Genomic DNA, 23,302 nt, shown 5'->3' with positions numbered 1-23,302 from the left:
CACACTTTAGTACGGACGGCGAAAGTGCGTCAAACATCCCCGGAACATCAACAGGTATCCGCCGATAAGTTTCGCTTCCTTCTCTGGCCATTTTATCACAGGCGCGCATTGACATAAACAGATCCGGCCTGTTCTAAAGGTCACAGCTCTTATCTGCAGGGTGTCGACTTCGTTTGTGCGAGACCACTTGGTGCCGGCTGCACAGAGAATTGAGTTTTCTGCGGGCCCAAAAGCGGCCTTGGCGTAGTGCTCCGGGGTAGCACGCGGCGGTTCTCCAGAGCCGTCAATTTCATTGGCAGCGTCCAGAAGTTCCAAAGCTGCTGTTCAGTTCGCTTGCAGACGAGCTCGGAACAGCTGCTGGGCTGTGATGAGCAACAATCTCGCGGGCCCCACCGTCCGTCCACTTGTGTCTTCTAAAAGTGCACCCAGGGTCCCCAGCACCAACCGCAAAAAACTGTGCTACAAAGAAGGGAATGTTGAGCAGAAAACAAATGTCTGCAAAACGTGCAGCCAACCTGTTTCACCACATCAAGAAACTGCTTCGCACGGTGGCATGATGGGCACTAGTGTTTATATTTTTATATGTATGTACAGAGCTAATATTTTCAGTATTATTCTATAAGGGCCTTATGTTCAAATTGTAAATTTCAAATTTTTTATGTGTACCCTGTGCAAAGTAGCGTTGGTGTTTTCTTCGATTTTTTTCTTTTTGTTACTTTTTTGATAAAGTTTTGATAAAAATATGTAATAAATCTGTTGTTTGAAATTATTACTGTTAAAAAGACCTATCCCTTCTCTCATCAATCAGTTTCTGTGCGAAGAAAAAATATTTCCTGGACTACCCAAAAGCACCCGATTTTTCCACGGGCAAGAAAGTGTTAACGTGTGATTTTACCCGTATTGTTGAAAAAGGTGCGAGTGTGCGGGCGTTCTGAGTTCATTTAAACCCTCACCGAAGCACCTCTGAAAATTGGGTGCCGCCAGTGACCTCGACAACATCGCTTCGTCTCCGCTGCTTTGTGCATGGGCTTGCCCAAGTTGCACAATGCCATTTACGACGAAGAAACATCAACGAAATCACTTCTACTTTAATCCATTCCAGTAATTCAGCTACCTTCCTTGTGTTTCGTGGTGCTGTTCCACCAGTGGACACTTCCTTCGTGCCGGTGATGGCACTGATCAAGTAGCTGGGGTACTGTACCCTACGGTAAAATCGACGGCACTACAGTAGTATATCATTTGCAAGCGCACACCTCTTAGGTGTTAAGGCGGGACACTGGTCTTGAGGACATTTTTCCTATTTTTAACCTATGTGCTTGAGATTTACACATTGAGTGTATTTTAACATCCTGAGCACAAGTGGGCAGTCAGTTTTCGTCTATGTCGTGCAAGGTCAGAGTTATGCAACATGTTATGCCTTTCAATTTGGGGCACTTTTTCATGATCTACCTATGAAATACTTAATAGCTTTTATCCCTTTGTGCTGTCGAAGGACCAGGGAGTGCAACTGTACCACAGCAGTAATTTTAGCCTTGTTTCTGCATACACTGCAAACTTTATAAATGTCAGGTCATCAATCTCCAATGTTTTCGTAAAACTAGCTGCATAAAATCTTGTGCCAGCAAAAAGAAATTCTGTACTTTGGGGGTTTTATTGCACTGTTTAGTTCATAAGCTTTTGAATGCAGCAAAAATGATACAAATCGAACCCGTACGTCCTAAGATATTGTGCCCGACAGCTGAAAATGTGGGCGAAAAAAATTACCCCCATCTTCCCACGAGGGAACCCTGGTGTGATGCGACGCATCGGGGGGTTCGTTTAAAGTGACGCTGGTATTGGATTGTGTCACACCACTCGCTGGCTGAAGGGACCGTCGCTTCCATCACGTCTTCATCGGAAGAATCAAGTCAAGCACGCAGTCGTCAAGCAAAGTGACGCGAAGTCGAACGAGAGCGAGCGCTGACTGAACCGCCGCAGCGCGATACCCGCTTTATATTCACAGCGCCTCAAGAAGAGGAGACAACGGAGGAGAGTCGCGTATGCGCACACTTGCGCGACGGGAGTAGAGCGAAGCGGAGGAGAGTCGCGCATGCGCAGCTGGCGTGCGGATGCCGGACAACGCCAACGCAGGAGGGACATGCCTCAGAGCAAGAGATGCATCGCTTCTAAAAATTGGTTCTGAGAAAACGGGGCATGAAGTTGGAAACATAGGCAAAAATGGTCATTTAGGCGACTTCAAAGGGCAACAGCTTTGTAAGTACTTATGGTACAGCTATGATATTTTGCAGGTGCATTCTTTGGGACCTGCAGACTGCAAATAAAATTAATACAGAAAATTGATATTTTGACAAATTTTCGGTCCTCAAGACCAGTGTCCCTCCTTAAGTAGTAATTTGCCTCCTAGCCTCCAAAAGTACCATTTCGCACAACTGCATTTTCAGAGAAATGCTGACTGCAAGTAGTATCGTTGTCTTTGGGGAATTGCTGCAGAGCACGCATTCATTCGTTTAGGATAGCAGGGAATGTTAAATTATGTCACGCTTTCTTGCTAGCTGCACGTATTGGCATTGCCGTCTTAAAAAACATTTGCACCCCCCCCCCCCCCCCCCCCCCCCCCCCCCTTTTTTTTTGTGCAAGCATGAAATCTCACCTGCGTGAGGGTTCAATGGCTACCGCGGCGCACATTCACCTCGATTTAGTGTTTAAATCTTTTGATAGTTGCCGACTTAAAACACCTGCCCAGAACACGTTTAAACACTGTGGCAAGCGCAAGTGCTTTTGCACAGCCTTCCCCAAATTATTGTCTGCTCAACCGGCTGGCCGAATTGGCCAACCCGGGACGAGCAGACAACTGGTTACGAAAGCTGCCGAGAAGGCTCAACGAGATGCTGAAAAGATCTGAACACGTCCGAGTGGCTGGTGCTCAGTCAGCTTCCTTTCTCTCGCGCTACAGGGCGCTGCAGTCAATGGTCTTGCCAAAGTCTATTTGGCAACTTTATTGGAATGATGAGTAAACGTTCGTTTTGCAAGCTGCGTCCTCACCTTAAAGTATATCTTACACCATGCTCTTGGCCTTAGATGCCCTTGCGCCAAAAAAAACTCCACTAAGGGAAAAGAAGGATCAGGTGCATCATTGCACTTTTTAGGCAGCATGAATTTTTTGTATTTGATTGCAACGCGAGGGTCATCTTCAGGTAAAAAATAAAATAATAAAAAAACCTGGTGTTGCAGTCTAGTGTATACAGTAACTTTTGCTGAGAGTTTGTAAATGCAGTGGTTCTCCAAGACTTGTGTCCTTGTCTTCTCAGGCTGACTGGTCCCGGGAAGCCATGGAGACCTTCATCCACCTGCTTGGGAAGGAGCGCACTGTGATGTGCACGCTCTTAGAGGTTTGCTATGAAACTTGTCGTGTGCATGCACGTGCGCTCGTGTGTGTGAGTGCATTGCGCAGTTATGTACCGTATTTACACGATTGTAGGTCGACCCTTTTTTTCAAATATGACAATCCAATGTTGGGGGGTCGACTTAGAATCGAAATCGAACCGTTTACCGCTAGTAACGGCAAGAGAAACGAGAAATCGGGGGTGCTACGAGTTTTGGACAGCTTTGCACCCTCTTTCCCATGGTTATGGTCTAAAGTGTGAACCGCATAGAGCGTTTTGTGCTCGCGAAAATGCGCCGCGCTGACACTGCCGCGAATGCCACCCGCGCGCGCTACGCGATCGGCGGCGGCAACATGGCGGCGTCACCAGCCGCGAGGAGGTGCGCGTAGCTTCAACCGCTCTTTAAGATATCACTGAAGGCACAAACAAAGGCGTTTGAGCAGGAAAGGAGAAATGTGGTCGAAAACGACACTATAAAGCATCATCCGCGCTGCTAGGGAAAGCGCCAATCAAATATTGGCCACCGTGGTAAGCCTAAACATCTCCGGCGGCGCCAGCCGGCTGTCCCGACTCCCGAGTGCTTTCAAACTGCCGGCATGAAGAGCGCGTTCTTCGTCAGGCTTCTCCCACTGCCGCGCTCGTCACGCGTAATACCGAGGTAAACCCAGTAGAAGCTGCCGCGCGCGCGCGGAATCGTTGACGCGGGCGTCAAAACGTCGACCGCGCAACGCCGACGCGCACGAATCGCGTGCAAAAACGCGTCAAGAAGCGTTTTATTCGTCTCTAATAAACAAAATGAGTATTAGCAAATCCCTTGATTCAATGCGCGGCGCTAACGTAGCCCAAATCATATCAGATTGTTCAGTACACTTCCGAACGCTATGGTGGGAGATTAGTCGCTCAAAAGAAAGGCAAAGGCTGCTGCACCCCGGGGATCCTCTCCCCCGGGGTGCTCCAGCCTCGCCCGATCGCGGCTGGCTGGAGCGCCCCACGGAAGTGACGTCACCTGTTTTTTGTTATTATTTCTTGGATTTGGTCATCGTTGTTGATCGCCGAAACATGGCCGAAACTAGTACGAAGTACCATGCCGGCCGTGCTAAGCGGCCGTGCCGGCACTCATGTTTAGGTCGGCTGTGCTTTTCATTGTTTACGATGAAAAGCACGCGCTTTTTGTACGCGCCGTAAGCGCAGGCTGATAACTCTCCTCCTTGGTACATCGACTGTCGTTCGGTGTTGTATTATCTACGGCGCACCTGCGGGCAAGGCAAAACCACTCCGAGTGGAGGATTCGGAGGATTGTGTTGCACGTTTAAATTCGCCGGCTTTTGCAACTGCACTTCTTTCTTTCTTTTTATTTTGGAAGGTGTGTGCGCGCCCAATCTCACACCATCAGGTTTGATTTGCTGTGGCTCAATAGGGAAGAATGGGTCTGTGTCCTCAAACGTGGGCACTGGCTGAAGACTCTGCCGGCAAAGGTCTAAATAGTGTTGCACGAAGGCTGCTTGCGCTCCCACTTAGATCATAGAATCTGTGGCTTTTGTGGGGAGAAGAATAGGCCGAAGGAATACCTTTGAAGGCCCTCACTTGACAAGAGTTATCTTGGGTCTAGATTACTGGTGCCCAGTGCACTTGATCTTCCACTCTGGTGCACTCTAGTACGCGCCGCTGAAAACCAGCGTTTTTGCGCAGCAGCCTGAAATGTTTTGAAACCTCACCATACTTTCTGTGCATAAAAAGACCAGCAGGTGCCTTATTTTGGGGAGTGAAATCACCACAGCTGGGACAAAAGAGGCCTGAATTATATTGGATGTGACAAAAAGATGTTTGGAATAAACGCGTGTTAATATGCCTCTTTTCGTCGTGCCTACGACTCTGTATATTTGGTCATGTTGTACCAACTTTTCCGAGCTTCCAAAGTTACAAGGTACACTGCAGTGCTACAAGTACTGATCACAAAGTGTCAAATTGGCTTCTGGCACAAGCACAACTTTGCCACCCTTGTTAGTGATGGAAAGAATCACGCCGAGGCAGGAAGCACCGACCAATCCAGGAGATTACAGAACTTCATTTCACCAACTTCACAAACCGTTGTAAAAATTGTGCTGGTAACTAATAAACAGCGAGAGCACAGTGCTGTACCACACGCTGGTAAGGGCAGCAAATGTAGCGTGCCCACAGCACCTGTCCGAATTGATAAAAGCGTTGTTGCACATAATTTGTATACAAACGTCATGTAAGTAGTGCGCATGTTGCTTCTGGTCATAGCAGCAGTTGTCCAACTGCCTACCACTGCAAGTGATGAAGAACCGGCCAACCATGTGACGTTTGTTGTCCAAAAAGAAAGAAGCATACAGGCCTTCGTTTTCTGACAAGCAGCTCTGGATGCTCATCACGAATTTGTTCCCCCCCCCAGTCAGAGCTGTGTGTGCGCATCCGTTTACGCGTATACGTGCTGCCACGTGCACCTGCAGCTGGCAGCACGTGGCAGCAAGGTTCCATTCTGCCAAGGTGCCGGTTTAGAGCCGTAGTGATAGGATTTGGCTGCTGCTCTGGCGAAATGAGTTCAAGTACACCAGTCAATACAGCGGCGGCTCCGCCGACGCCACGTATATGTACGGTCAGTTTTCGCGTTTGATGTTACACCTTCGTCTTTAAAACTGGCGAAACTTGCACTAAGTGACGCAAGGCGAGCTGGAGGATTTCTTTTTAGATCCTCCTGAAGCCCTGAATGACACACCACCACGTATTGCGAAATTTGTTTATTTACGTGTTCCGTCGTCGCTTCTCACTGTGGCAGTAGTAGTCATCGTCGTATCCATCTTCCGCATGCATGACTGGCTGACCCGGATTGCTTTGTCCGCAGGATTTCCCATTCCTCCTAAAGTGAAATGCGCCGGCACGCGGTAGAACCGGCTTCGCGAGCTGGGCGTCTGCGAGGTGTCTTGTGCTCATCCTTGTGGCGCAGACGTACGTGACTGTTTCCCTGGTATTTTTCCGAGCACCACGGGCAAGCCAGGTTGATGCCGCACGCTCATCGCAAAACGCGTGCGCGGTAAACGGCGGGAGTAACTATGACATAAATTTTTCTGATGACGCCGCACACGTTACGGCCAGCAACGTATGGCGGCTGGTCGTAGTTATTATTCATTTTATAATGGGCACTATAGCAGTACGTAAAAAAGAACTGCAGCTAAATTGTAAATCCTAATTGTTGTACGCTAGTGACATGTTGCAAGAAAATCGGAAATGTAATAGTTGTATCCCTTCGCTCACCAACTGTACAAGTTGTACCTGCCCCATGAACCTTCAAATGCTGATTAGTCTCATGGCCAACACATGAGCCATACATGCCCAACTGTTCCCAAAAGGACTAAGCAAACACACAACCTCCAAGAAAACACACCAGGCATTGGGAAGAAACATTTAAAATTGACTCACTTTATTTGATCGACAACCAGTACATTTTGCTTTTATAGCCCACCAAAGACCATTGCCAGCACTGCATTAGGGCTTAAGAACTTTTCTGCAGTTGGCTTTGGCAACAAGCAGAATGCACCATTATGAACTGGAAACACATATGCCAAGCCACAGCTTTGACCAGCCCATTGGTTGCACTGGGTGTCAAGAGATAAAAAGGAAGAACCATGCCAAATGCTTTAATGTATGCACGTTGATCAAACATTAATTCAGAGTGTAGAAAAACATCCCTTCCAGCATGTTCGGCTGATCAACTCATTTGTGACAGCCTTATCGAAGTGAAGGCAAGAACGAGTCCGTGGCAGGATTTCAATGTGGGCTTTAAGAACTGTAGGCTGTCTGCAGTCATAATTACTATTGTGCGCTAAACACCCTAGTACACTGACTGCAGTGAACTTCAGCAATGAAAGTAGTCATAAGTAATTTTTATCGTATGTTGACCGTTGCGAATCCCAGTAAACCGTTACAAGCACCTGGCATGCTGGCAAGAGAGAGGTAGAGATAGTAAAAGATTTTTGGAAGGAGAAGAGGCCAGCCTGAGAAACTGAACTTGGGCCTGCTACTTAAATCCCACCGGGGCAAGGAAGGTACTGAATACTGAGGGTATGAGAAATGACAGTGAAATCAACCAATGAACTTTGTACACTTAAAGCATGTACGGGGCGCAGAAACAGACTAATCACTGCATAATTCGCATAACTTATTTACCGACCATAAAAAAAAGTTCCGCAGTTTGTGAAATTTCACCACATAGACCCAAGAGTCCTGAGAGGACAAGCAGCGATTTGACAGCTCGATCTTTCTTCTTCGTGTCAGCCCACGTTGGAAAAATTTTTTGTTCAGACAGAGGGTAAGCATTCAAGCGTAGTAAGGCTGCTTCAAGGTCTTTTCACCTACTAGTATACCTTGGTCAAAAACTATGCAAATGATCGTCTCTGTACAGCCTTACACAGAAGGCAGTCTGGGCTGTCCTCGCGTCCGATTGTGTGCAGATACTTTCAGGACAATGCTACTTTAAGCCGCAGCCTGTGTAACAAGGTTTCATTGACTTCTGTGAAGTTGAGGGGCATGAGCAAGCCAGAACCTTTGCTCGGGATCAGTCCTGGGGAGCTGTTCCTGTCAATTCTGTGGGTCAGGCCAATGCAAGGCAGCAGCTTGTGCATGGGCTCTGTAGAGTATTGCGTTGCTATCTTGTCTTATGATGTGTGTAGCCAAAACAGTGTATATCCTTTAGCCGGCACAAGGCAGCACTTCCTTCACAGAAAATTAGTTCTATAATTGTAATTACACTAGCTAGTTTCTAATAATTTTTTCAAACAAAGAGCACGACTACAAAGTGTAACAAAGGGAAGGGACAGCAACGACTTCCAGCTAGTGCCTTGTTTGAAACGTATGACCCATATAAATACCATGCACTTTATAAAATCAACATAGCAAAAACAGCATGATGCCATGCTGCAACTTTTCTGCTACGACCCCCATGAGCACTGCCAGCTTTTATGTCCGCAACCTCGTTAAACTCGGTTTCCCCTTGAGAACATGATTTTAGTGCTAAAGATGACAGACACACTTTACTGGTGCTTGCATCTATCAATCAAACACTAGCAAACACCAGTTAATTTGAAATGATACAGGGTAAACTTGGAAGCTGGCACAACTCGGTGGGATGGGAGTGGCAACAAAAATCTGTGCACAATACAGCCCTGTTGTGGCATTTTTCAGCACGGCGAGTTGTCACACCGCCCTTGTTAACCTATGTTCGAATCTCCTGATACCATGGACAGACTTGTTTCATTGGTGGCACACTAGAATTACCAAAGTGTTGAACCATGGAGCCTGCCAGTTGCCATTCGAGTATGCGAGTCTGCCGATGGAAATTTTTTCTGGCGACTGTTGCACTGCCCTGCAGTGCTTCATGAATTATTTCCTGCTGGCACAGCCATTCCATTCCACGCAGACAAACAAAATGCGCACAGGCAGCATGCAACAGGCATGTGTTTGTGTTGTTGTGTGGGAAGCAGGTTTGCCAACGGGTACCAGTCGGCTGCGCAGTAGCACCCAATGTATGCTTAGATGCAGATATACCTAGCGGGTCCACCTTGGTTCATTCCACGGAGGCAAAAGCAACGCTTTCTCATGTTTCTCTGATGGTGCTTTTCAATGGCATCAACTATGCATTGCGTTAAACAACGAGACAGAGAAATATTTTATGGATTTGCGAGCAGAAGGATGCTAGGGCTTCCACCCCGTGAGAGCCGTTCTTGGTCCAAATGCACCGAAACCCACAAGCGCCGTCAAAGTCGCCCACCCCGGACTTTCACTACCGCCTTCACCATCGCTACAGCTACATCTGGATTTTTTGAATTATTAGTAACGATTAATTATTAACAGTGACTCTACACGGCTAGTCAGTGAGTGGAAGTGGTTTGGTTTGTTGGGTAAAAATCAGAACAGACTGCTTTCACCATATGTTGTGAAGTGGGCGTGACAGTGACCCTGGCTCGTCAGTGAGCAGAAGTGGTTTTGCCAGTTGGGTAAAAATCAAGCATGACTGCGTTGAGGGGCAGACGAAGAGTGTGGAGCACGTCAGACATACTTTTAGCCTGTGCGATCAGTGTACATGCTTTGTGCCATTGAGAAATTTAGCAGGTATATCCCGTGTATTACGTTTTTTACAAGTTTGTTTAACATATTTTTGGACGCAGCGTTAAATCATCAATTCCTTTTAAAAGCAACACGAAGCCAGCAGGTGAGAAAGAAAAAGGTATGCTAGTATAATACTAAAGGAAATTCAGGCTATTAGCAATGGTTCAGAATGACATGCAAACAATCTTTGCTAGCATGCACAGTAGCTGACGAAATACTGCAAGGTAACAGTAGCACATGCAGACGTGATTGCAAAGAGGGTTATGGCATGTACAGGTAAGTGTGTAAGGTTGATTTAGTGCTAATATGCTGCGTGCACACGTAAATAAAAATACCCGGCAAAAAAGATGAACAAGGCAACTGAGGATAGATCAAATAGAAACAACAACTACGCAGAGTCACCTAGATGGTATGCTTAGAATGTAGATATAACAGTTCAACACAGCACGTAGCATCTGTTATTGCTGAAGCCACTGACGCATCACCTAGCCTGTCATAAATGGGCACGATCACGTAGGTTTGGCGACATCGTAAATTTTGGAGCACACGAACACAACACACACGGAAAATGCCGCAGTAACTCACGACAGATATCCGGCGCATTTTTTGGCCACGCTTGTAACGACAGGGATCACGGCAAGTTGAAGCGAACGAACGAAAACTCGCTGTCACTGCGACGCACCATTGCTAACTGATGGGGCTCTAGATTATTCACGTATACACTCCTGCAGCGACACGAATCTGGACACTTGCAAGTCGAGTACGGAGCAGTATCAAAGTATTTGCCTCGCGTTGTGATACCGACACAACACCGTGTATAACGATGACTGCGATGATAGCATCGATGACTGCGGTGCCAGCAGCTTCACACAAACAAACCTCTGGAAAACTATGACGCACCACACACATCGGTCACGTTTTGAAGGCAACACGGTGCTCCGTACTTTACTGCACATTTTGGGGCAACATTTGGTTCTGATACGTACGTATTTGATATGAAAACATTGCGCTCTGCGCAAGCGCTGACCAGCACTTCGCGTTGCTGCCACGAATAGTCATCGGACTTTGAAGACTGTGAATTACTGCAGAAGATACAAGCGCGGTGACACAGGCTTGGAGCTGAACACCTCATATGAAACGAAAACACAGCGCAGCACCGCACCACTCGTGAGCGACTCCACACAACGCCGACGCTCGCAACATTCTTGCTTACCTCGGCACCGCGCGAAGCCGGAATATTTGAAATAGGCCAACGGAACCATGGACAAGCCCGTACTAGAGTGAAATCTACCCGTACATACGTATGCCAATAAGGGGCCAAAATTCGCTCTTCGATGGAATTCGGCCTCTCCTCCATGCCGCTCGTCCGTAGGTCATCCGTAAAACCCGTGGTAAATCTATAAAAAGTGCTTTGTTTACACAACTTCTTCTACGCGAGCGTCAAAAACATTAACAAACTCGAGTTTCGCAGAGAAAAATATAATGCAAACATCTACAAAGCATGTCTATGACGTCACGGTGACTAGGTGACGTCATATTAAAAGACATTAAACTCAGGCTAAAAATAAATCTTTATATTGTAATATTAGTGCGTCACTGCCAAAAATATATGCAATACTACTGAAGTAATTGCAGTGTAATGCAATTACGCAATTTTTTTGTTGACGTACGTCACTTCCGTGGGGCGCAGCAGCCAGTTCGGGGGGAATCGGCTCGGAAGCCCCGGGTTGCAGCAGACGCAGCCCAAAAGAAATCGCGCGCGGCAATCCTCCCTGTTCTGTGGCGCGGCCGCTTCCGTCAGCCGCCATGTTTGTTTTGGTATCGCGCGGCAGTGGCCGCTGCCGGTTGCTTCGATGGTTGTCATCTCGCAGCGAATGTTTTTTCCCGCTCAACCCACGGCGCATGGTTATTCAGGGTGCCAATACAAAAGCTTTTCTTTTTTAAAAAATACCGCGCATACCGCGATCGCACCGCTCTTGTGGAGAGCCGCCGTGTGGGTCGACGGAAAAGCTTCTCTTTGTGATACGATTTTCTAGGCGGCGCTGGCATTTTTTTTTTTTTTTTTTTTTGAGAGGTGCCATTTTTGGGGGGTCGACCTACATTCGAGTCGACTTACAATCGTGTAAATACGGTAGTCCATTCTTTGACTAGTTAGTGGTGGCAGTAGAGGCTGCCATGCCAACTACTGTAATGATATCTCACTGGTTTTTCATGCGTATTTATGCTGTCTCAGCCATCAGAATTTTAATTCTCACCTGTTTCATGGTTAATTTCCACTTTTTGTTTCTTCCCGCATAGGATGCGCACATGCTACAAATTTGGTAAATTTAGTCATTAGAAAATTGTCAGCAAATCGACAGGGAAAGGGCTCTTTTTCTCGTCAAAAATTTGCCTCAGTCAGTCAAAAAAACTTGAAATATTGCATTTTATCTTTTAAAAACTCACTTCAGTGTCCCTGTAGTGGAGCTTGTTTGTCTGGTTTGAGTAGAGTAGCTTTTGTGATCAAATGAGAATACTTGTACAGAATGATGGATCCAGCACGGCTGAGTCTTTGTGCTGCTGAGTTTGTGGGCCTGCTCTCTACGGCATGCCATGGAATGTGACACGCTGCGGTTCTGCGAAAGAACTCTTTACTCACACCATGGCTAGCCATGGTACACCGTCCAAGAGCATGCACCAAACCCTCCAGAGTCCCGACTCCCGAGTCTCCCGCGCCTGCCTCCGGACGGCAACACTGCCCCACTGACCTGCGTCTCCTTGCGCCACCTTCCAGGCGACGAAGTCCGCAAGTCCCGTGGCTGGCGGCTGCACGTCAGACGAGGAGGGCGAAGAGAGAGAGCTCACGGCGAGGGGCGCCGAAGCTCTTCCCAGTAGCTTTGAATTCAGAGTTAATCTTTTTTTTTTTTTTTTTTGCCTGCAATGTTTCAACATTGCTTATCATTTGAGAGACCCAGCACTGTGTCAGCATGCAGATAGGCTTTCTTATGTAGTGTGTTAGACAAGGAAGCTGAGCGCAAGATTGTTGTATCTTGACAGACGCAGGCAAAGTCAGCTATACGGTGATGCACGTACCTTATTTATTCGATTATAAAGCGGTCACGATTATAAGGTGAGGGTGCAGTTTGGAGAGTAAAAAAAAATCGCCATGTATATACTATATACTAGGCTTCAAATATAAGGCGCAGTACGACTTTTAGACTATGGATTTCGGCAAAAAACCCTCACCTTATATTCGAATAAATAGGGTATTTATTAGGCATGGAGCTTAAAGGGACAGTGAAGCCAGATAGCAAGTTGGGCTCAGATGAAAGTTCAACTGCCCCAAAGCCCTCTCAGCATTTATTCAGCGGAAAAAGATGCTTTAATTGCCGAGAAATTGGCAATTTAAAAACGCATCGCATTCCTCGCACCATTTCAGGATGTTTTGCGTGACATCAGTGGTTGCCGGAAGCGAGTGAGACAGCGGGGGGGGGGGGGGGGGGGGGGGGGGGGTGTCTAGCAGGAAAACTAAAACCTACCGAGCGAACCATCGCGGCCGCAGGAGCCACTGGTCGCGCACTCGGCGCATACGACAAAACTTGCCCGCCCACACGCCCACACTTCCGTTACCTGCCAATCTCTGCGCATCAATCTTGGTGCTGCATGGGACGTGAGATGGGTGGTTAAACAATGTAATACCCCTGTCACACAGGCACTTTCAATCGCGATTGAGTCGATCCGGATCGAGCTCAATCCGGATCGGGTGCTGGTTCACGGCAGTTTCAATCGCGATTGAGCCCAATCCCGCTCGAACTCAATCCTGGTTTCTCAAGCGCGATTGAGGTTTCCAAGCGCGATCGAACGAAAGCGGCGATACTCTCGTCCCCACTGACTAATGGCACGGAAGTTGACAGCTTCAACTAGCACCAGAAATTGTATAAAATAACTTGAACCAAATAAGCGTGCGGTAGCATTTATATAATTACGTATACCTACGATCTCGCAGAGTTACCAGACAGCGGTCACGAAGTACATTTTTAGCGCTGTCTCACGTACGTGAGTGCAACTGGTGCAACTTCTCGATCTGGGTTGAACCAGACCGTGTAGCAGCGATGGTGTGTGTGGTGTGCCCGAAAAATCAATTGCACTTCGATTCAATCCAGATTGGAAGTGCCCGTGTGACAGGGGTATAAATTTGCCGCACGGCCTTTCAATCTACCTACAAAACGTCTAGCGGACAGCGCAACCGCAGTGTGAGCGACGACAGGGGCGCTCTTTTGTTTTGCATTCTCTTTAGGAATAGTCGGCTTTTAGTTGCTTCGATGCATTCAGCCAACGCCGCCGGCATTGACTCGGCATAACAATATATGGCGCCCTCTGTTAGTTTAACTTGTAACAGCGTCCAGCGCAAAATTTGTGCGGCCCGCTATGTCTGCACCGCTACAGGAATTTTAGTAGAACGTTTCGTCAGTTTTTCGTCTCGATATGGTAACGCTTATTGCGGCAAAGTTTGAATGTTTTGCAAAATGTCTATTAGGACATCTGCCAAAGTGTGCCTAGAGCTTTTACGAGTGCCCTAACAGCTATTAACAAACTACTTGGCATCAGTATGGAATGAAAAACATGCATAGCATGATACAAATATCATCTTACCTAAGTGTGCACTGTAGTGGAAGCATAGCAGCACACAATGCCCTGAATCGAAAGACCCGGTTTGACGCACACACTTTATTCAACTTCTAGTCAATCAAGAAATGGTTTCGAACAATCACATCGTCAAGGCATGCGCTTTGAGGCTGAAGCGCAGAATTAACAGGCGATCGATTGCCTTTTGTTTGTCATAAGCGTCGCACTTGCTTATTGCGATTTACGGGGGGCAGACAAGTCACTTCACTTTGGTGCAAGCCGAGAAGGTTTAATAAGAAATCGCGCACACTCTACATACCCGTTGTGGGTTGAATCGTTGCTAATGATAATTCCAACATAGTAAGCACAAACCGTGGGAGCTCGCCGTCGCATTTTATCGCGAAGCGAACGCGACCACTACACACACAGTTTCAGCCGCCTGCCTGAGTGCAAAACTTCATTCGGACAGACAGTGCTACGTGAGGGAGCAAAAGACTTGTAGATGCAAATTACTGTCCACAGGACAGCGGAACAGTGGAAGGCTGATGCGCTACTTGCTGCCGTAATGTAAACAAGGAGATAACAGGCATGTGACTATGCCGAACGTGCAATAACCATCGCAACTGCCACTGGCACCGCAGCTTGACAGCTTGCAAATGTCGTCACAGCTTCAATTATACCTGTACATTTATTATTATTTATGCCTTATCCATGTTATTGTGCAAAGAAAGGTTTTATGTGTTTCTTTGAGAGTTGTGTGCGCGGTTCTTGTACTGTTCGTCACGTGAATCTTTGCTCATCCGCTCAGTTGCCATTTACGTCATCTCTGTTGGGTGACCGGTAGCTTCACTTTTTGATTATTTACGTGATTATTTTTAAGGTACTGCCCCAGAGAGGGGTATGCAGTTGAACCCCTTTATAAGAGACACGTACCGGGGAGCAGTTTCTGTCTCTTATACGAGATGTCTCTTATGAGCAGGGAACCATGTTTTCACTTACTAATCAGACCCTAGTTCAATGTGGGCACCGTATGACTAAAATAAGCTCAAAAGAATGCTACAGCATGTTGCAAAATATTCATTCTAATTTATGTGTGGCCCCCAGAATTTATGAAGCAGTTCTGAATCTTTGTTTGCTTCATGACTGTATTTACACTGTTTTTTACAACTGATTCTACAAGCTTTTCTTCCTTCCTTTCACTGTTTGTGGAAGATGAATCGTAGATGTCAAGTTCCCAAGCCTGATGAATAGCCAGAGTGCACAGCTTCTTCCGCTGTGTGCTCAGGCTATTCACTACGCTTGCAGGACACATCTGCGATGCTTCTTGATTGGGAGCTACGCGAGTGGGAGAGCCCGCATGTGCAATCGCGCTCCATCTAGTGGATGGCAGTAAGCTTCAACCACTTCTGTAAGTTGCATTTCCATTGGCAGGACTTCTCATCGTCATTTCATAGCTGACTGAACCACTGTGTGTTTGCTGAAGTTATAATAAATAGCGACTGCAGGCGTCTGTCGTCTACCTGTGTTTCCACAATGGAAGCAACTGCAATTAGTGACTGGTGGCACTGCATCTGAAGTTAAAATGTCTCTTGCAAGTAAGATTATTGATTAAAGTTCAAGGATGACTTGTTCCTTATAACCAACTGTCTTCTACATCCGATGTCTGTTATGGAAGAGGTCAATTTAATGGGAAAGATAGGGCAGCCAACCACGTGGGTGAATAGTGTCTCTTATACCCATTTGTCTCTTGCATCCGTGTCTCTTATAACGAGGTTCAACTGTATTCGTGTTCTGGGGGTGCCAATCTGTTTTTTTGGACCAACGTCGTTTTTGACTTCAGTGTCTCTTTAAATTTTAAATGGAGGGCTGAGGTGGCAGGTCGGGTCTCAGCAGAGATGGCTGGCGAACTCCAGCAGGCAGGCACGGGGCATGTGCATTTACGCCGCCTTCGAACCACTGACTAACCAAGAAACATGAAACATATCCCTCACTTGGAGATTGTACCAAGCACAGTGGACGAGTACAAACCCTAGACAGGATTGCTCGGCTAAACCCGCTACCAATACCCATGCAACATTTGCTACCCCCCCCCCTCGAAAGAGCATCGTGCCGATGCTCTTGTGTCATTGTCCAAAAGGAGCCCGTCAACGTGTGAAGTAGGGCTTCATGTGCATGACATGAACGACGTCAGGGCAGAGGTTGCGACTCCGTTTAAAAACGAGTACCTCGTAGGTTACGTCTGTACCTAGTGCAGCACTCTGTATGGTCCAAAGTACTGTATAAAGGGACACTAAAGGGTGGAAACGAGTTGCCCTGTATCGATTGATTACAGTGCCGAGAATCTAAGTACGTTATTCTCGCAACTACAGTGGTGAACGGCGAGAGCTCATTGGAGAAGCGTGTATAGATGTTTGCCTGAAATAAACAGTTCCGAAGTGGTTGAGCACATGAAGTAAACATAAATCAAAGCTTTCCATGAGCTCACCGTATCTAAAAACACAGACTACAGCGTTTATACATTGCGAGGCAGGCTGCTTCCCTCACTATTCCATCAGCTACCATGTTTTCAGTTTTGTTTTCGAAAAGCATTGGTGCACAAATAGCGAAGTCAATATCCTACGACGGTGAGCACCCGAGCTTCTGCAGCAATGTACTGCGCAGGGAAAGGAACAAGATGCACTGCAGGTGGTTAAAGGAGCCATGAAGAGAAAACACAAGTTTGGTTCATTCAAAAGATTGTCTCGTTAGAATCATACTGGCACCACTTTTAATGTAAACTTCGCTCAAATAAGCTACATAATTAGGAAAAACGGGAATGGTCATGCGACCCACCAGCTCATTTCCCGCAACAGAACCTATGATGTCACATGAGCTAAGCTCTGCGATTGGCGGAGGCTGGCAGAAGCAGACGCAAATTAGGTAGAGCTTACAAACTAGACGAACGAGCGATTTGCGCTTAAATTTAGGGCACATTCTTTACAAAGCAATAAGAATGATGGGACAAACAGTGGAAGTTACGAAAGCACATGTAAACATAGAAGTACTGATGCGTTCTGCTGTTCGTACTGCGCACAGCATGCTTGGTTTAGCTGCACAGCACTACGGGGCTTGGGGTTGTCTCAGACGACACTGGCCGATTGACGCAAGCAACGGTGTCTTACGTGACCCCATTTGTCGAGCGAGCACTGTTTCAGGGAACGAATATTTTCTCCCAGAACAAAAACAAGCCAGGTTTAAATGCGGGCAAAAACAAACCAAACGCTTGCTACGGTATGGTGGCGCCATCTAGGTTACGGAACGTAAAGAAACGCAGGAACAAACCAACACTGCTGTACAGGGTGGAGACAACCTTTGAACGGTCCCGTGTCGCCGCAATTGGGCCAACGGGCTCAACGCGTTATTCTTTTCGTTTCCCACGAGACCTAGCAACGCGAAACAGACAATATGATTCAAACTTCATCAGTAAATCGCGTTGCCGCGATAATTTTAGCACGGTTTTGACACAATGACTTGCTTCGGCGGCGAGCGAGCAACCGAAAATGGCGGCGCCAGCGTATACGTGTCTCTACCCTGTACGGTGGATGCGTGAATGAAGGTTCTCTAGGCTGCAGAGCGGTCGGTTCCTGTGATGTCATTTGGGACCACGAAAACGCATGATTGAGCGGGAAAATCAAAATTTTAACCTAAATTGTTTAATTTCTCAGTGAATAAAGCACCGTTTGTATCCGGACAAGCGCTGGGGGCATTATAAAACATGAAATCTTTCGAATAAAACCAACTTGCATTTTCTCTTCATGGCTCCTTTAAGGGGGGATGCGGGTCTTAGAATGGTCCAAAATCGCGAAAATACGCATTTTGGGAAAAACACATTTTTGAAGTCTTTGTACCTTCAAGCACCTACTCTAAAAGTTTCACCGCTGAATTTGATCGGGAATAATCTCGAAAACGACTTTGAAAACGCAGCGGGAGCCGCAAAACGCCGAAAAACGGGCTAAAAAAGCTTGAACTTCGCGCGCGCGCCACACTCGAAGCAGACTGCCGGCGGCGGCCATCTTGGGCTCGCTTTGTACCTGATTTCTTTGTGCGTATTTTGCGCCAACTCAAAATGGCGTCGCATGAGGAGAACGAGCGGTACCGCCGATTTACCAAAGGTCGTTTCGGAGCCGCTGATTGGCAGGAGCAGGCGCGCTCGAGTCGAGCCCCCCGTTCCGCGTCTCTGATTGGCCGGCGCCGTTGAGCCGCCATTTTTTTTTCGTTTTGTTTTTGCAGGCGCGCGTTCGGCGCCGCAGTATTTTCAATTCAGGTGTGTTTTCTTTGCCGTTAGTGACTGCAATTCTGTCACAACGTCTTTACGTCTCGTGCCGCAATGCCTGGAGACTTTTACCTCAAGGAACTACGCGCTGCAAGCGTACGGAAACACGATGGAAGACGCCGTAGACGGCGGTGCCGAGATCGCCTGTCACGTACGAATCTGGTCCGAGAAGCGCCGCGTGAAAACGTCCGGATTTAGTTAGCTGTTGTGCTTTGGTCTCATTTGTGAAAAACAAAGTTGGCAGCACAATATGTTTGCGCTTTTCTTTAGTTTGCATAGACATTGAAGGAAGTGCAAAGTAGGAACTACCGTACTTGAAGTTCAGCAAAAAGTGCAGTTTTCCAGCGCTGTTTACAAAAGTTTTTCGTTACTTGCATAGAGCCTTCCTGATTATTTTTGTGGTACGGTCGCATATTTGTTTTTTGTTTTGTTTTTTTCTTGAGGAACAGAGTGACACGGCGCTTTTTATATTGGGCCATGCTGTAGCAAGAGTTAGAAACTAAAGATGCATTTCTCTCTTATTTTGCGATGTCATGCTCTGCCTGAGTGTTTCACTATCAGGCTTTTGACCTAGGGTGATAAGACTGGTATCATTTAATTATTAGATCTAGCAGGTGATGCTGTTTTTATCACTCTGGTATCTATCGCCAAATTGTCTAGCAGGTGATGCTGTTTTTATCACTCTGGTATCCATCGCCAAATTGAAGTCCACTTGCAGCTCTAGTTTATTTTGTGAGGTCACGCTTTTCCTTGCGGGGTGTTTCCTTATCTTACTCTTGAGCCAGGATAACAAGACTGATATAGTTTCATTTGTATTGAATTGGTCTAGCAGCTGATGCTATTTGCATCACTGAAGCATTGATGACCAAAGTGCATTTTACCTACAGCCTTGCTGTAGGTTTGTGATGCATTGCAGGACAATCTAGTTCTGGGTAGCTGCTGTGCTTTAGTCTCATTGGTACCACAAAAAAAACAACAGCACATGGTAATTGTGCCTTTCTGTATTCTGTAAAGACACAGAGAAAAGGTGAATGAGGATATACAGTTTCTGAGGTGTAACAGTAGAAAATTTAATTTTCCTTTGCAACTTTATGGTATTCGTGTGAATTTACGTCAATCTTTTCAGAGTTATTTTTGTGTTACAGTCACATACTTGGTATGCTTTTCTTCGTGAAGAATAGAGCTACAAAATGATGCTATTTATATTGTTGTAGCTATGCTGTAGCAAAAGTTATCGTGATCTGAATCTTCAAATGCATTTTTCTCGGTTTCTTTTTTTGCAAGACCAAGCTCTGCCTTACGGGGGTTTTTGTAATGTTGCTCTTGGGCTAGGATGACAAGACTGGTACCATTGTATTCGTACTGAATTGATCTAGGGGGTGATGCTATTTTTATTGTTCTGTCATTGTTTACCTATTTGCAGAAATTAATAAAAATTAGGCAATTTTATACGAATTGCTGATATCAAATGTTCACCTCTTTCATGCTTTGCAAAAGTCTTCAAAATTAATAAAAATAGCATAGCCCCCCAGAGTAGACCTTTGGCATTATGTCCGTATAAATCATCATTGAGTTTGCTAAAGCGAAATTGCTCTAAACCCCCGTAAGAAATGCCTCAATAAATAAATTTCAAAGTGTTGTATTTCTTGAACAAATGAAGCTATGTCAAAACCAATTGCATATTTGAAATCAGTGTAAAAAACTGCTTAAGACTGCCAATTTTCATCTAGCTGGCACTAATAATAAAAAAAATTGTCTAAAGACCCACCTCCCCCCTTAAGCAAGTGTTTGAGCTTCCAATCTCCCGTTCTCTGCGCACGGAGGAGTAGGAGGGGGAGGAGGAGTAACGACATTTTGGGCAGCCGGCGCGTCATGTCAGGCGTGACCTCTTCATGACCCCATGTGATGCGCCGAACCGGCTCACCGCGAATGTGTGCATGAGGGCGCGGGGGAAGGAGGACCAGTTTGTCACCTTCCTTCGCGCCACCCTCTCCCCGACCAGGGGAAGACCTCCTCTCCCCCCAAGCCAACTGCGGGACTAACGAGCATTCCGCCGGGAGTCGACAGGGCGGTTTGGTCGGAATCGGTTGGCTCGGCAGTGTCCACTCCGAATGCCCCAATGACTGTGAACCCAGTTGGCTCCAGGTGACTCTGCTGAGAGATTCCGCCCTGATTGGTAGCAAGGGATGCTTCCCCTGCTCCCGCGGCCGTGATGGCGGATATCGAGGTCTGAGCCCCGTGGCTTGAGCGAACGAACGGAGCCACTGTCTCCCCGCCCATACCCAGACTCTGTTGATAGGTTTGTAAACAGCAGTCCTGTGGCAGAGGTTGTAGTGGTGGGAGTTGTAGGGCTGTTGTTGCCTTGTTCACAAGTGTGACAGTTGCTGTGCTTCTTCTGTTCTGTGAATTCATGCAGTTCGATATCGCTGGTGGTGTCATGGGGCAACATTGCATCCAGCATCGGGGTCACAGGTCGCCCATAAAGGAAAACTGGGTCATTCGTGGTGTGTCTTGATGAGTCTTATTATAAGCAAAAGTGACGTACGGCCACATCTTGTGCTCGACATCGGTGTACAGGTTTAACATATCTGCTATTGTCTTGTTTAGGCATTCAGTAAGTTTGTTTTTCTGTGGGTGATACCCGATCGGCTTCCGATGGGAGGTACCACTGAGATGCATGATATCCTTTGTGAGCGCAGCGGTAAATGCTTTTCCTCGGTCGGTAATAATGATAGCAGGAGCGCCGTGGTGAAGAGCAATCTTCGTAACAAAACAGTGAGTGACTTAGAGCTGTTCCCCTCTTGAGGGCTTCCGTTTCCGCATACCGAGTCGGGTAGTCCGTGGCAACTATAATCCACTTGTTTCCAGCTGATGACATCAGAAACGGTCGCAGAGGGCCCATTCCGACCTGCTCAAATGGTTTCATAGGAATTTTAACTGGCTGCAGTAGACGTGCTGGTCGGAGTGGTGGTGACTTGCGCCGTTGGCACTCGTGACACATCCATACGTAGTGCCGCACCGTTGCTGCCAGCTTGGGCCAGTAATAGGACTGCTGGGTTCTGGACAGAGTATGGGTTTAGGCAAGGTGGCCTGCAAAACATTGTTCCTGAATGCTGCGGGAACAACAAGCAGGTAGCTTCTGTCATGCGGAGTAAAGTTTGTCTTGTACAGAGGGCCAGCAGTTTTGAAAACAGCCTCGGCACGGTGGAAGTCCGTTCTTCCAAAAATTTAATCAGTGGCTGTAGCTCCGGGTCTGTGTGTTGATGCTTCGACAGGGAGGATGCATCCATCACACCAAGAAATGCATTGTCATCGCTGCAGTCATTTGCCAACGCAGAACCAGCTGGCGCTCGCGAGAGGCAATCGGCATCGGCGTATTCTTGGCTGGACTTGTACACGATGGTCACGTCAAATTCTTGAAATTTAGGGCTTCGCTGTGCTAGGCGTCCAGACAGGTCTTTCAGTCTGATCAACCAGCCGAGTGGTGATTGCTGACCACCGTGAACGGACGACCATTCGGTATGGCCGAAATTTTAGCACCACCCACACGATGGCCAGGCACTCTTTTAGATGCGACTGCATCTAATTCACTCGCCTTGTCCCTCCATACGGCGTTGTTGTTGTCCGTCCACAGCCCTCCCCCATTCTCCTCGCCATGCGAGCTGCACTCTCCGCCGCTCACCCCCTCTCCTCTCCGATAGCGAACACTCTCTCGCGAGGGGCATTGGTTTCGATTAGATTCGATTGGGTTGGGTTGGATTGGATTGGATTAAAGTGGATTGTGTTGGATTGCGTTGCATCATAGCCGCGGTCGTTCCAGCACCGGCGTTCCGATTTCCATCGATGCGTTGAATGGAGCCTAACAATTCTGCTATCGCCCGCGCAACCGTAACAAGCACCGATCACTGTGATAACAGGAATGCTAGCACCACTGAAGACAAGGCTGCGAAGCAGCGTGAACGTGATGCTGAACGCAAACAATTGAAGTGAGCAGCCGATTCCGAACTTCGTAAACGTGATACCGAACGCAAACGGTTGAAGCGAGCAGCCGATGCTGAACCCCCAAGATGCGTCGCATCTCCACAGGGTTCCCCTCGCGAGAAGGTGGGGTAATTTTTTCAGTAACCGAGTAGTTAGTTGGCTTCCATCTATGACAATGTTCTGCTGGCGTGCACAATAACTCTCCCAGAACCGTCTTGTCATTGCAGAAGGACAGCCCCGAGTCCTACGTTTCTGGCGTCCGTGTGGGGCGGGGTGGCAGCGTTTTCGTCTAAGTAGGCCAGGACTGGTGGCATTTTCAGACGTTTCCGCAGCTCGACAAATGCTCCCTATTGTTCGTCAGTCCAGAGGGATGCAGCATCATCCCGCGTTAGACGGGTCAGAAGTGCTGTAATGTGGGCAACATTATGAATAGATACCGGTAATAGGAGCACGTGCCTAAATAGCGTCTCATGGCTTTCTTGTCGGTGGGCGTGGGGAACTGGGTGACCGCTTCTACCTTGCTGGGATCTGGATGAATGCCGTCACTGCTGACTACGTGGCCAATGAACAGTAGTTACTCATATCCGAAATGACATTTCTTGGGTTTCAGCGTAAGTCTGGGGGATCGTGTGGCCTCGAGGACTGACATGAGACGTTCAAGGTGTTGGTTAAACGTTGTGGAAAACACGATCACCTCGTCTGAATACACCAAGCATGTTTTTCACTTGGGGCCTGACAGCACGGTGTCCATAAGTCTGTGCCTCCCAAACCAATCCCTGCTGTGCACTTCCCGGCTGGCGTCATGAGGTGACCTCCCGCAGGTTGAAACTGCGGCCCATCCCACAGAGTTCTTACCTTCCTTAAATGGTACTGCTTTTAGGTGAAGACTAGTTGGTAA

General features: G+C 47.3%; 1 protein-coding gene across 2 annotated transcripts in view; it reads left to right on the top strand.

Annotated features, from left to right (window-relative positions):
• Positions 1-23,302, top strand: part of LOC144142455 (uncharacterized) — a 180,974-nt gene that overhangs the window by 94,828 nt on the left and 62,844 nt on the right. For both annotated transcript variants that reach the window (XM_077674001.1, XM_077673991.1), the window contains one exon: positions 3,309-3,389. In XM_077674001.1, coding sequence (XP_077530127.1) covers positions 3,309-3,389 — 81 coding nt within the window. The remainder of the gene's footprint in view (positions 1-3,308; positions 3,390-23,302) is intronic.

This window comes from Haemaphysalis longicornis, unplaced genomic scaffold, assembly GCF_048455015.1.
Source record: "Haemaphysalis longicornis isolate Haplotype H1 unplaced genomic scaffold, Haemaphysalis longicornis Haplotype H1 scaffold_1, whole genome shotgun sequence".
NCBI classification, from domain to species: domain Eukaryota; kingdom Metazoa; phylum Arthropoda; class Arachnida; order Ixodida; family Ixodidae; genus Haemaphysalis; species Haemaphysalis longicornis.
This window is presented reverse-complemented; position numbering and strand designations above follow the sequence as displayed.